The 15,542-nt window shown below is 39.4% G+C and overlaps 1 protein-coding gene across 1 annotated transcript in view; it reads left to right on the top strand.

Moving 5' to 3' along the window:
- Positions 1-15,542, top strand: part of MSH3 (mutS homolog 3) — a 139,792-nt gene that overhangs the window by 36,645 nt on the left and 87,605 nt on the right. The window contains exons 9-10 of the mRNA XM_008162085.3: positions 9,512-9,624; positions 12,791-12,905. Of these exons, the coding sequence (XP_008160307.2) occupies positions 9,512-9,624; positions 12,791-12,905 (228 nt within the window). The remainder of the gene's footprint in view (positions 1-9,511; positions 9,625-12,790; positions 12,906-15,542) is intronic.

The raw sequence follows: 15,542 nt of genomic DNA, 5'->3' as shown, positions 1-15,542 counted from the left end.
TTTTGCTGATAAAATACTGGAATAAAATCTTACTCCCCTAAATGTGTTTGGAATACTCATTTGCACAGGAATTTGTTAGTCTAATTGTTCAGATTTCTTTTTAATAGAAAAATTTCAGCTATAAATTATATGGCAAATATTAAAAGCTTTATTTTTTTTCATTAACTTAAGTATGATTTACACATTTTTTGTGGGTGAGTCAGTTAATTTTAACAAATAAATACATCAATATAACCATCTCCCCTAATTATGAAGAACATTTCCATCTTCCAAGAAAGTTCCCTGTGCCTCTTTGCAGTCATTTTAGCCTTCCCTCCATCTCCTACTTCAAGCAAATACTGATCTGATTTCTCACGATAGCATATTTTAGACTCTTATAGATTTCACGTGCATAGACTCATGACAGTATGTACTCTTTGGTGGTGTCCAGCTCCTTTCAGCATAGTGCCTGTGAGGTTCACCCACGTTGTTGAGTGTATCAGTAGTTTGCTCCTTTCTGTTGTTCAGTAGAATCACATTGTATGAGTATACCAAAATTTGTTCATCCATCCACTTGCTGAACATTGGGGTTTTGGCTATTTCCAGTAAGGGTGCTAAGAGCATTTGTGTACTAGGCTTTTTATGGACATATGTTTTTTATTTTGGGTAAATAGGAGTGGGTTTCTGAGCTGTATAGGTAGGTAAGTATATATTTAACTGTAAGAATGGGCCAAACTAAGTTTTTCCAAAGCAGTGCTTCAATTATACACTCCCACCAGCAGGATAGGGGAGTTGTAGTTGCTCCACATCTTTGCTAACTCTTAGTATTATTGCCAGTCTTTTAAATTTTAGCCATTATAGTGAGTGTTAAGTGGTGTCTTGTTTTGGTTTTAACTTGCTCTTTCTGATAACCAGTGATGTTTCATGTGCTTATTGGTTATTCCTATATCTTCTTTTGCCCATTTAAAAAAATTGGGTTGCTTGTGTGGTAATTGAGCTATAAGAATTCTTCCTAGATTCTGAATAAAAATCCACTGTCAGATATATGTATTGTGAATTTTTCTTCCACTCTGTGGCTTGACTTTTTAATATTCTTGATGACCTTTGGAAGGACAGAAGGCTTTAATTTTGATGGAAGTCAAATTTATCAATTTCTTCTTTTATGGTTAGTGCTTTTTGTGTCCTAATACATCTTTGCCTGCTTCAAGGTCATGAAGATCTTTTTCTTATGTTTTCTTCTAGAAATTTTATAGTTTTAGCTTTTACTTTTAACCCTGATAAATATTTTGATTTAATTTTGGGGCCTAGTGTGAGAGTAGGGTTGAAGTTCATTTTTCTCCTTAGTATATAGTATTAGTCTTTCTATATCTTTGTTTTCTCATCTTTGAAGACTGCTCTTTAAGTGACCTTTGAGTATCTCCTTTCGTTTATACTTGAGAAATTAAAATGCTTTGTGTCTATTTAAAGTCATTTCAGGCATCAGAAGTAGGTAATGTAGGATTTTGGGGAGGAGCTGTGGCTTCTGAAATCACTCATTAGATTTTCCCCAACTTCATCCTCTGTTACCCTGGAGTGAAAAAGGTGCTGTTGGAGACATTGGTAGCTACTGAGAATGTTCATTATTGCTGACATACTGTTTATTTGTGCTTATCCCACCCAGTCACTTTTATTCTGAGGCTGTCTCCCCCTTTTCCCTTTTTCTGTGAGCACATGACTACTCTTATCTCTCATGCTACAGTAGCAGTAATAATAATAATAATAATAATAATAATAATAATAAATAATAACAACAACAACAGCAGCAGCAGCAATAGCTAACACTATATATTAAGCACTATTCTAAGCACTTTATATTTATTGACTGATTTAATCTTCACAAACACCCTGTGAGGGATCTACTATTCTTTTGATACAGATTTTATATATTAGGAAACTGAGGCAGAGAGATGTTGAGTTCAGGATTATACAGCTAGTAAGCGGCAGAACTGGGATTTGATCCAGACTTCCTGGCTCTGAAGCATATGCTCTTAACCACTACATCATACGGTCTCTCAGGAAAAACACACAGGGAAGCAGCCATTCCCTTCACCTCTGCTTCTGGATTTCGAAAGGAGCAATGTTTTATAGCATAGTTGACATTTTGGCTAATATGTCATGAAATTTTCATTCCTTCATAATGCATATTATAGTTTGTGTTTCTATCTCTGGCAGTAAAGTTTCTGACAAAAAGCATGTGTGCTTAAAACAAAGTTGCTTTATTTCTCAAGATCTTACTTTGCAAACCGCAGTCCCATGTGTCCAGTAGAAAGCACAGGCTGTGGTCATCCTTCTGGGAAAGCGTCTTAGAGGAGGCGAGTCTTGGCCCACTTGTTAAATAAGAATGTGCACGCGGGGCTGGGGGACGGTGTGTGCAGATGGCTGGTAAAAAGACCAGGACTGTGATGGGCTGAAACATTAAGGAAGGGTGAAGGTTTTAAAATATTGTTATAAGGGACTTCATCCTTAGAGAAGATTCCCGGGATCAAGAAAATAGAGCTGGAGGTCATGCCTGCAGGCTGACATGAGTGGCCTCTTTAGGTCCTTGGCTTTCTGCTGCCCGTTCCTCCCCTTCCCATTTTCTTTTCCCTTTGGTTTCCCAGGTTTGAGTGCTCTTGGATTTCCTGACCTCATTGCAGATAGAAGTACTTTTCTCTCAGGTTAGAAATGTTTTTGATGGAGCTTTACTTTAAAAAGGTCACAACCACTGGAGAAAAAAAAAAGTAAACCCAAAAGTTTAGAAAAAGCTAGAGAAAGGTTTAGAAAGATATGAATTTACCTAGTACGGAATTAAAAAAAAATTATTTATTGCTTAAAGTATTACATAAGTCTCCTTTATTCCCCATTGAACTCTCCCGGGCCTCCCACACCCCCAGCACGTGCCCTCACCCCCTACTGTCTGTGTGCATTCGTTATGCTCATATGTATGCATACAAGACCTTTGGTTGATCTCTTATCCCCTCACCCTCCGCCTTCCCTCATAGGTTGGACAGTCTGTTCGATGCTTCTATGACTCTGGTTCTATTTTTGTTCATCAGTTTATGTTGTTCATTATATTCCACAAATGAGTGAGATCATGTGATATTTATCTTTCTCTGACTGGTTTATTTCACTTAGCATAATGCTCTCCAGTTCTATCCATGCTGTTGCAAATGGTAAGCATTTCTTCTTTTTTTATAGCAGCGTAGTATTCCATTGTGTAGATGTAATACAGAATTTTTATATCAAGATAATACCTCCCATCTCTTTTAGTCCTTTAAACAATGCAACTATCATGCATGCTTGCTTACTTCCTGGGCCTTAGGCCTCTGAGGCCCCATGGAGTTCACACAGTGAGTGAGGAAATTCTCAGTCTTCACTCTTGCTCCCCAAAAGGCCTGTCCTCCAGGGGTAGGTCCTGCTGTGTTTCTTTACCTCAGCGCTTCTTAATCCTGCAGGGGCCTGGTCCTACTTTTGCTTTTAATTTCTCATCCCCAGTGGTAACTTGGCTAAGGCCCCTTCAGTCTGCTTGATGGAGAGGGTTGAGAGGGGGTTCCTCCTGGTCTCCAGAATCTCTGTCCTGCCTCTTGGTTTGGTCTGAAGCAGATTCATTAGCTGGAATCAGACTTTGGGTTTTCCTCACCCTGGTTCACTGTTGGCCACGTGGACTTCAGAGAGATTGACATGTTTCTAAGAAGCTGTCTGTGTGATTAGATTATATCCACTTTTTTCTTTGGACATCAAAAGCCCCTTCCCCCTCCCCACCTTTTTTTCTTTATTGTTTAAAGTGTTACATGTGTCTCATTTTTTTCCCAATAAAGACCCCTTTAAAAAATTTTTTTTTTTCCCTAGTGAGTATTCATTGAATATTTTAAAGGTAAAAATGAACATATTGGCTCAGGTAAGAGAAAAGCTCGAGGGTAGGCTAGAACAGGTGTGGTTGGATTTCGGGGTCCTTGTTTGTCTCACCTCTTTGGATTCATCTTCCTCTCACGTTCCACAAGGTGGCAGGGTGGCGCCAATCACTCTGTCTTGTACTGGAAAGTACTGGAAAGTGGATGAAGGGCTCCTGGGAGCTCCTGCATTAAGTCCTGTAATGCATCCTTTTCTTTTCTTTTTCTTATTGTTCTTCATGAAAATTTTAAATTTTTGAGTAAGTAGTATATTTCAGTGGTTCAAAAATCTAAAAGTATTTTCAAAGAACGTGGGGGTGAAAGTTTTTCATCCTTATGTGCCCTTTTTATCATGAAATATCTCTCTTTGTCTTGCTTAATGCTTTTTTTTTAAAAAATATATTTTATTGATTTTTACAGGGAGGGAGAGGGATAGAGAGCTAGAAACATCGATGAGAGAGAAACATCGACCAGCTGCCTCCTGCACACCCCCCACCGGGGATGTGCCCATAACCAAGGTACATGCCCTTGACCGGAATCAAACCTGGGACCTTCCAGTCCGCAGGCCGACACTCTATCCACTGAGCCAAACCGGTTTCGTCTTGCTTAATGCTTTTTGTCCTGAATTCTCTGTTGCCTGATAATAAAGTCTTGTGACATGATTTCTTTTTATGTATTTGCATTTGCTTAGTATATCCATCTGGGCAATTTTTTTTCAACTATTATTTTATTTTTAACCTTTCAGAATTTGTTTTAAGTTGTGCTCCTGTTTGTAGCAGAGAGATTTTACTTATTTTTCCTTTGTAATCCAATGTGAGATTAATTTTCTTTTAATAGGTAAGGTCAGCAAATTTACATTTGTCAATATGGCAGATATATTTGATGTTAGCTGGTCCATATAGTTTTTGTGTCTTTTTAAAAAAAGTTTCATTTTGTGGTCTATGGGGTTTTTCCGATATTTTTGTTCTAGTGGTTGTCTTTATAATTATAGTTTCACATAAAGCCCTTAGTCTTCTAAGAAAGTGATGCTAGTTCCCTACTATACGCAGTGATAAAATTAATTTCATACTAGTTCTGAAATAGAGATACTGTAACTATGTTACATAGTTTCTTTTATTCAGTCTCGACCTCTATTGTATTCTCAAAGGAGTGATTCATCATTCAGCCAGGAAGCTTGGAACTCAATCAGTATTATTATTATCAGTAAGTACGCTGTCAGAAGAGGCCTTGTGAGTTTTCCTAGAGTAGATTGTCAGCCCTTAACAAGGCTCTTTTTGTCTATGAAAATTATAGTTTCTAAAGTCAGCATAGATCATAAAATTGGTTAGCTGCCTTTTATTTGGTCTCAGTTGAATGTTAGTTCAAAGTCTGTGTGGGTGGTCTGTTATTCAACACCAGAGTCACCGCGTTGACATTGAAAGATATTATTGGGTCCCCAACCCTCTTTTCAGTGTGGGCTCTACACTTGTTGAGAGTTTTATCACCATTTAATTTTTCAAAAACAATATGTTTGGCAACAGAGGCATGTCACATATGAAAAGAATTTTTAAAAATTACAAATCTTTGTTTAAACAGTCCAGCTTGGTTGGTATATCTCATGTAATGACTGAGACTCGTATCCTGATGTTAGTCCTCCTATCCAGTACAGAGGAGAGTTGCCACCATGGCCCAGGGAGGAGCAGACAGCCTCGGCAGAGGGTGGAAAACGGAAGGTGTTTTTATAATATTTTGGACCCAGGTCAATTTATATTACCATAGTTGATTAAAATTTTTTTCTCTAATTCTCACCCTAGGATATAATTTTATAGATATTAGAGGGTGAGGAAGTGGGCAGAGAGAGACAAACATCTATGTGAGAGAGAAACATTGATTGGTGGCCTCCCGTATGTGTCCTGACTGGGGATTGCACCCTCAACCTAGGTATGTGCCCTGACTGGGAATTGAACCTGCAACTCTTCGGTGTACAGGACGGTGCTCCAACCAACTGGTGAAAGATACTTATTGCCTTCTCTAATAGAGCGGCTGAAACATAGACTACCATTGGAGAAGATTTACATTTCTACTTTGTATTCTGTCCTAGGTTGGCTGCCAGTGTTATTCGTGTAGACCAGTGGTTCTCAACCTTTCTAATGCCGCGACCCTTTAATACAGTTCCTCATGCTGTGGTGACCCCCAACCATAAAATTATTTTCGTTGCTACTTCATAACTGTAATTAGGCTCTACAGCAGCGGTTCTCAACCTGTGGGTCACAACCCACAGGTTGAGAACCGCTAGCAGGGTCGCCTAAGACCATCGGAAAACACAGATATTTACATTACGATTCATAACAGTAGCAAAATTACAGTTATGAAGTAGCAACGAAAATAATTTTATGGTTTGGGGTGACCACAACATGAGGAACTGTATTAAAGGGTCGCGGCATTAGAAAGGTTGAGAACCACTGGTGTAGACTGATAAAAATTAAAACCCTCTTTCCCCCTAGCTTCCTGCTGAGTTCAAATTGAACACATTTGAAGTGTGGAATCTGTGCTGTTTCTGTGAGTTGCACATGATTCAGATGTCAGTATTCCACAGACTAACTACAGTTTGGGGAAATCAAGACTGACAGTTCTATGTTTAATGTAGAAACTTACTAAAATCTAGTTTGATAAAATTCTGATTGCATGGTACTCATTATTTATATATAAATGTTTCAACTTTCTTCAATTTAAGAAATACAGGAAAACACAGATATGAAATTTAAAAAAAATATATATTTTTATTTATTTCAAGAGAGGAAGGGAGAGGGACAGAGAGATAGGAACATCAATGTTTAGAGAGAAGCATTGATCGGCTGTCTCCTGCACATCCCCCACTAGGGCATGCCCTAACCAGGAATCAAACTGTGATCTCCTGGTTCATAGGTCAACACTCAACCACTGAGCCATAACCAGCCAGGCCAGATATGAGATTTTTAACTCCAACCAGTTTATGGAAAAAATTTTGCATGAGAACGGTTAATATACAGATTACAGAACAATGAATTTATCACTTTTGTAATACTTCTATGAAAGCCTCAAAGATAATGGACAGGTCCATTTTTATCAGATTTAATGGGTTTCTAAATCCTTATCTGCTTATCATACAAAATGTTAATTAGAACAGTAATTGAGTTACCAGCTGCCTTCGTGTTCACTCTAGGAACTTGTACAAAAACACTGTGGAGCTCATGTAAGGTCACTCATTGCTTTTTGAGTCACTAAATAATAACTTTGCTGTCAAAATCCAGGTATTAAGGGAATCTACAGCAAAAATTGATAAGAGACTTGAATAGTTAGTCTGACACTCCCTCTCCAGTAGATAAGGCGGAAAAATCCTTCTTCAGCACCACAGATGGGAGAAAATCTTCCTCTTCGATTTCTTCCTGAATCCACTTATGCCTGTCTAGTCTTGGAGTTAGAACAGAAAGAGCCTTTGGAGCCAGGTATGCTGGCACAGATTTCCTGGGGAAAAATGAAAACACTAAGAAATCAAGTTTATAACTTTATTTGAGCAACATGGGACATAATGACAAGGATATTATATCCCAGGAAACCAAAAGTCATTCAGCATCAGAAAATATGAATAATATGTTAAGAAAGTAAGTGCGAGAGACCACATGATCATTTTAACACATATAGACAGAACATTAGGTAAGATTCATCAATCCTTTATACTAAGATTTTATTTTTTACTCTAACTGGGAATTTTACCAAACCTTAGACTAAGTCATTTATTTCCAAACCTACAGCAAACATTATACTTAGGAGTTGAAACGTTTCCCCATTAGTGTCAGTAAGAAGACAAAGGATGCCTGTTAGCATTACTTTTGTTCAACACAGCCCTGGACTTCTTAGCCAATAGTGTAATGAGGTAGGAAAAAGAAATGAATCTATATATATAAAATTCTAATATGCAAATAGACACAATGGCAGAACAACCGAACAACCCGTCGCTATGACGTGCGCTGACCTCCAGGGGGTGCGTGCAGAACATGGCAGGCATTGGCAGCAGGTGGCAGAGTGCGGAACATGGTGGGCATCGGCCATGGTGGGATGGTGGAGCAGGTGAGCAGGGATGCCAGATCAAGGCAGGGCTCCAGTCACTCTCATTGGGGCCAGACTCTGGTGGTTACTGAAAATTCTTTGCTCCCATGCACCATGGTCCTGCCCGGCACTCACACCTGCTGCTGGCATCGGCCCTGCTTGCACCTGCTGCCAGCGCTTGGTGCCAGCCCCGATCGCGCGGCACTGTCAGCGGATGCGAGTGGCAGCTGCCGGCCCCAATTGCCCCTTAGGGCTTCTCTACCTCCCCCTGCTCCTGAGGGGTGATCGGGGCCAGCAGCTGTCTCTCGCACTCACTGCCAGTGCCGGCCCTGCTCGCACCTGCTGCCAGTGCCGGCCCCGCTTGCACCCGCTGCTGGCGTCAGCCCCACAGGTGCGAGTGGGGCCGGCGCTGTCAGCACATGGGAGCGGAGGTGGCGGGAGCGGGGCTGCCAGCAGACGAGGGGGTGTGGCAGGAGGAGCTGGGTGGGAGCATGGAGAATGGGCCGAGATCCGCCCCCATGCCCATGCAGCCTTGTGGCCCATAGTTCCTTTCAAGGTGCACGAATTCATGCATTGGGCCCCTAGTAGACATTATAAAGGAGAGACAAAACAGTTTTATTTTTTTTTACAGGTGATATTAATGCATACAAAGACAATGCAAAAAACCAATTAGCGTTCAGCATAGTTACTACATATAAAATTGATAGGCTCATATATGCTAATGATAACACTTTAGCAAATAGAATTGAAGAAAAGGTTCCCTTTTGTATTTATAAAGTAATTGACCTTAATTTCAGTGAGTTCTTTTTTTAAAAAAATTTCTTTATTGATTATACGGTGTTACATATGTATTCTTATTCCTCCATTACCCCTCCCTCCATGCCCCCTTCATGCCCTCACCCCTCTGTTGTCTGTGTCCATTGGTTAGGCTTATATGCATGTATACCAGTCCTTTGGTTGATCTCTTCCCCTTACCCCCACCCTCCCCTACCTTCCCTCTGAGGTTTGATGGTCTGATCGATGTTTCTCTGTCTCTGGATCTATTTTTGTTCATCAGTTTATGTTGTTCATTATATTCCACAAATGAGTGAGATCATGTGATACTTATCCTTCCCTGCCTGGCTATTTCACTTAGCATAATGCTCTCCAGTTCCATCCATGCTGTTGAAGCGTACAGCATAGTTCCTACATATAAAATTGATAGGCTCATATATGCTAATGATAACACTTTAGTAAATAGAATTGAAGAAAAGGTTCCCTTTTGTATTTATTAAAGTAATTGACCTTAATTTCAGTGAGTTCTTGATAAAAATATATATAAAGTACTCATGGTGTGCTAGGTGACATACCTGTAGTAAAAGTAATAATTACATTTTGTGAAATGGAACTTTTCAACCGGGAAACTTTAGATCTTTCTTTCTTTTTTTTCTTTTTAACTTAGGAGAGAATAAGGAATGCGTCTTTATTTATTTATTTATTTTTAGTCAGGCCAAGGCCTAAATACACACAGTTCAAGATTATGGAAAATTATCTTTGAAATTTTCATTTTTCTCTTTCAGGGTGCGGGATGACAGAATTCGAGTAGAAAGGATGGACAACATGTATTTTGAATACAGCCATGCTTCCCAGGTGTTTACTGAGTTTTATGTAAAAGATATGATTGACATCAAAGGTAAAGATTATATACATGTTAGCCATATGTCCTCAAATTTAACTGAGTTGAGGTTTGGATAAAGGTGCAAGTTTGACTTTTAATGTAATGAAAGCTAAGTAGTTACGAATACATAATTGGAAGAAGTGGAGGGAAGAGTTTATTGTTCTAACACTGATGAAAAACACTACTATAGTTCTTCTTTTGTAGTTATGACCATTTAGTAATTTAATGTTTTTGACATATTCATTGGAGTGTAAGGAGTTACTTACTGACCAACTTTCCTTCTTATTCCTCTTAAAAGATGGCCCATTATTTTCCTTGCAGTTTTATAGAATGTTTGGATAAATCTCTTGATGAAGGGTAGCATTTCCAAAGTTTGATTACTGGAATTTAAATACCAGAACCTTAATGACAGGGTCTGAATATGTTAGGTAACCATTATTTGTCTAATTCACATTTCCTCAGCCAGATATCAGTGCTTGCTTTGGTCTGGACCCCTCATTCCTGTCAGTGCAGCTTAGTTAAGGTCTTTTTATATCTCTTATCACAGGCTGCGCGGCTTTCTCCATTAGCCCATAGACTGCCAGCCTCCCCCAGCTCCCTCCCAGGTATCAATGTCTTGTGAGCATTTCTCTCCACATCCCTTTTAATCTCATGGTGACTTGGCCAAATTGAATTGAATGTCTGAGAGTGTAACCCATTTATGACAACTGTCTGCGATATCACCAAGAGATCATCATCTGATGCTCAACTAAAGACAAGACTAAATCACAAGACTGCCATAAGCCATCTTGGCATCAGATCACCTGGAAGGATACAGGGCAGAACACCTGGCTTGTGGGCAAGGCACATGTTCTCCCTGTCGTGGGGGTATTCCTCAGCGGTCTCTGTAGCCGTTCACAGATCCATTGGTGCTTATGTTTCCTCTTGCTGCTGGTGACAGCTCAGCTAAAAGGAAAGGAGACTTTTAACAGGTGGGTGCAGGGTCTGCCTGGCTCAGACGCCCCATGTCCTGCAGGAACCCGATTCCCTGGCTGGAATTTGTACAAAGGACATACCAAGTTCAAAGAGTCTGTGTACTCTCAGGGAAGGCCAATTTTCTGGAATCCGGTATTCATAATTCCTCCTAGTCCAGGTGCAGTGTACTGATTTCAGGTCATTTTCACCATATGCAGTGCTACTTCATAACACACTGGCATTTCATCTTTATCCGGTTTCCTGGGAAACAGAGCTAGAAAGTTAAAAGAAGATGAAATTCTCAGAAGAAGGGGAAAGGGCTTTAACTCTTTATTTACACCTTATTTTTATACAAAGCTATAGTTGAAATTAATAAGGTATATTACTGATTTATCGAAGATATATTGTAATATTTTTATTATTTCTAAAAGTAATAAATGCCTATTTTTAAAAAGTCAAAATATATTTGTGTTTAAAGAAAAAAGTAAAAGTCCCCACTCAAATCCTTATGAATCTTCTTATGTATAAATCCTCATATATACACATAAACATCTATATATATATATAAAAGCCTAAGCCACTGTTACAACCGGTTGACCGAATGACCGGTCAACTGGTCACTATGACATGCCCCTTGGTGGTCAGTGCGCTCCCACAGCCAACCTCCCGTGGCCCCTCCCCCCGGCCAGCCAGCTGGTCAGTGTGCTCCACAGCCAACCTCCTGCGGCCGGCAACTTCCTGTGGCTGGCCAACCTCCCATAGTTCCTAACCCCAGCCAGCTAGCCGGCTGGTCCCAGTTGGCCCAATCTGGACTGGGTGAGACAGCCCCGATCGGCCCCGATCACCAGCCAGGCCAAGGAACCCCACCCATGCACAAATTCCTGCACCGGGCCTCTAGTACATACATAATTGTGTATATTTGTTTAATTAACTTGAACTTAAACTTTCATCTGATTTTTATTGAATGCCTATTATGTGAGGCATAGTGTATTCAGTAAGGAATAAAATAGATAAAAATTCCCACCCTCTGGAGCTTACATTCTAATGGGGGGAGATGTACAATAAAATAAGTTAGTGCATTTGAAGAAAGTAAGTGCTATGAAGAAAGTAAGGCAGGGAAGGGGGTGAACCTTTTTCACTTAAGATGACATTTGATAGTATATTAGTTTCATGTGTATAGCAAAATGGTTAGACACCATATATAGTTATTACAATTTTACTGACTATATTCCTTAAGCTGTATGTTACATTCCCATAACTGTTTTGTATACTTCTGCCAATCTATACTTCTTCATCCCCGAGGGTGAGCTTTTACACAGGGTGGTGAAGGAAGGCTTCACTGAGGAAATGGCCCTTGAACAAAGTTAACAAAGATTGGAGGAGTTAAGAGGGAAAGCCAAATGGACATGTGAAGGAACAGAGTTGCATATCTTAAGTGCCTGGTATGTTTAAGGAATAGCAGGGAGCCTGGGTGTTGGAACAAAGTAACTAAGGGGGAGCTCAGAGTTAAAGAGGAGATGGGAAGGCAAGGTGTGTAGGACCTTACAGACTTAAGGACTTGAGGTTTTCACTCAGTGAGTTGGGGGATGTTGGAGGACTTTTAAGTAACGTAGCCTAATGATTTGAGGTACATTTTAAAAAGGATTCTTTTGGCTGTGTTCTGTTAAGAATACCCTATAGGGCACAGAGAGGAGCTGAGAGGCCGGATGGAAAGCTGTTGTAGTATTCCTGCTGAGAGATGAGAATGGTCATTCAGCTGTTTTCCCTCTCACTTGGCAGTATGTTATGGATAGTTTTTTTGTATCAGTACAGGTAGCAGTGAGTCATTCCTATTAGTAGGTGTGTAATAATCTAGACTTACTACAATTTATTTAACTGTTACGCTACTGGCATTCGGTTAGGTTGTCTCTAGTGTTTTACTATTACAAAAGATTTTCCAACTCACTTCCTTCTTTACACATCTTTGACATGCATTTTGGAGTATTACTGAGTCAAAGGAGATCAGCATTTTACATTTTGAAAAAGTTGCTCTACAAAAAGGCTTGTTCCACCATCAGACAATGCCCTTTCCCATGCCCTGGTATTTGTAATCATCTGCATTTTTCCAGAGGTCAGTTTAAGGAGATAGTCTCTATTATTTCAATAACTATAAACTAAATTTTATTTAACTTAAATTTTCAAAATAATGGTGAATAATAATTCTAACGAAGGTATATATTATTTTTAGGTTCTCAAAGTCTTTCCAGTGCCATTATCTTGGAGAAGCCCGTGATTTGCTCTTTGGCGGCCATAATAAGATACCTCAAAGAATTTAACTTGGCAAAGGTGCTTTCCAAACCCATGTAAGTGATTCCTCAAAAATTAAAAAGGGGAGGGCTTATATTAACAACATCTCTTGAATTTGATAAACACTATTCTCGGAGAATTTTACTTGCTATTGATAGAATACTCTATTTGAGGGCAAGGATGAACTATGTGGTATTGTTCCTAAGAATACTAAAGCTTTTAACTGATATAAAAAACATTGATAGAATCCTTAATAATTCCATCAGTTTGTATTCATAATAGTTATTTAATGTAGTAGAGTTTTGGCTACAAAATGTGCTTTATTCTAAAGCAAAGTTAATTGGCAAGTAGTAATAAGTGGAATTAAGAAGTGGTATTAAAAAGCATTCATAAAATTTCATTGCCTTTCTTATTCATGGTTTCAGTTCTTATTTCATAGGTCATAAAGTTGGAGACAAAGAGAACAGCTTCTAACAGACAGGTTTTTTTTTTTAATTTAATTTTTTATTTTTAATTCTCACCTGAAGATATTTTTTTCCATTGCTTTTTAGAAAGAGTGGAAGGGAGGGAGGAGGTGGGGGGAGAGAAAAGAAGGGAGGGAAAGAAGGAGGGAGAAAGTGAGGGAGGAAGGGAGGGAGGGAGGGAAGGAGGGAGGGAGGGAGGAAGGGAGAAAGAGAGAGAGAGAGAGAGACAGAGAGAGAGAGAGAGAGAGAGAGAGAGAGAAACTTTGACATGAGAGAGACACATCGATTGGTTGCCTCCTGCACAAGCCGAGGATCAAACCTGCAACCCAGGTACATGCCCTTGACCAGGAATTGAACCTGGGAACCTTCATTGTGTGGGCCGACACTCTAACCATTTAGCAACATTAGCCAGGGCCATAGACAGCTTTTAAAAAAGTGATTAATTTTGTAGAGTTCAGAGATTTAAAAGCTGGCAAGCGACATTCTAGGAAAATACTAGTTTAAAAACCAGTGGCATGTAAAAAGGTAGGGGGATCATTTTCTTGCCTTCCTGTGTTCCACCTTCACTAGCCCCTTGTCTTTGGCTCTGTAAAGAATTACCCTCCCTCATATTGATCCTGGGTAAGTAAGCTGCTTTCTGCCCTGCAGAGGTGGGTGGACAGATGGAGCTATCTTAGTAAAATGGCTGAGTATGAATTGAGGAACGAAGAGGTGGTGCTGGTTTGAGTTTGCTGGAGAGAGTGGAAGAACTCCACTCTCGTTTTGTAATGTCTTTTTTTTGGTGTGTGTTCCAGTATGTGGCATTTAGGATAGAACAGAATATCATTCCTCTGGAAATAGTTTTGTCCTGATGAAAAGCAGCCTAAATGTCCATCAACAGCAGCGTGGGTTCATTGTGTTATATTCCTGCACTCTAATGTTATACAGCAATGAAAATGAACGGACTAGAGTTTCATGTATTAGGACTAAAATATTTTTTATTAGCATTATATTGAGCCAAAAGTCAAATTGCTAAAGGGTACACAATATAGATCATTATGTGAAGTTAGGAACATGTGAAACAGTAGTAGAATACATACATATATTGAGAAGGTAGAAAGACATGCATGGGAATGAGCAACAACAAATTCAGAAGAGTGGGGCTGGAGGGGAAACCATAGAGGTCGGTGGGGAAATGGCACAGGGAAGTTCCTGCTTGATGTTTATTTTTTAATCTGGGTACAATATTAACCTACATATGTTTTAGTGTGGCTGAAGTGTTTTATTAAAAAAAATAGCAGCCTGGCATTATACCTCATGGGCTCCACCAGAGATCACTATGTATGGTTGATGGTGTTGGATCCCATAAGGAAAGGATGACAAGCTATCGACCATTTTATTTGACTTGTTCCTGTTAGGGAGCCCCTAACTGAGGTAGAACTAGTGACTAATAGCTTTCCCGTTACCAGTTGAGTACTGAAAATATCGGGGGGGGGGGACACTCTGTAAAGTATATGATTGTCTAACCACTATGCTGTACACCCGAAACTAATACACAATGATATTGAATGTAAACTGTAATTGAAAAAATAAAAAACTAGATAAAAGCCCCCCCCCCCCCAAAAAAAAAAGATTTGTTTTTCTCCCTACATCACTCAGCAATCAAGTATTACTATTGAAATAAGAAAACTGACTTTTTCTAAAATTAGGCTCTCGTGTGTTGAGAAGTAGATGAATTTGGATCTGAAAACATTATTGTGCCCTCCTCATATGTAATTCAAAGTAAAAATAATACTAAAATGTTTATTTGTACTGAAATTAAAATAGCTTATTTTAAAATTACCTGACTTGATAGATTGAGTGCAGCTGATCTTATATCGGGTGGTGATGTTGGGGAGTGGTCAGTGAACTGGATCTGCTGGGGACTTAGTATGTGGCTCATCTGCTTCTTGGGTAATCCTTTCCTCTCATTTCCATAGAGCCAGACAAAATAAAGATATAAAGAGGTCCAAAATTTAGGCCCTCACATTGTATATCACCCAACATATGTCCAGCACATAGTAGGCAGTCAGTAAATACAGGATTTATGAAAAAGACAGAAGGAAGGAATTCTTTATCCTGTGAGTATGGATTTGATTAGAAATTGCAAAAAATGTCCTTGGGAGCCAAGATTAATAAATAAAGATCAAACTGGTACCATTTTTTTGCTTAAAAATGAAATGGGAGTGATGATGTTTTATGGGTGGCATG

This window comes from Eptesicus fuscus, chromosome 4, assembly GCF_027574615.1.
Source record: "Eptesicus fuscus isolate TK198812 chromosome 4, DD_ASM_mEF_20220401, whole genome shotgun sequence".
NCBI classification, from domain to species: domain Eukaryota; kingdom Metazoa; phylum Chordata; class Mammalia; order Chiroptera; family Vespertilionidae; genus Eptesicus; species Eptesicus fuscus.
Note: the sequence above shows the minus strand (reverse complement) of the source record. Positions and strands in the feature narration are given on the sequence as shown.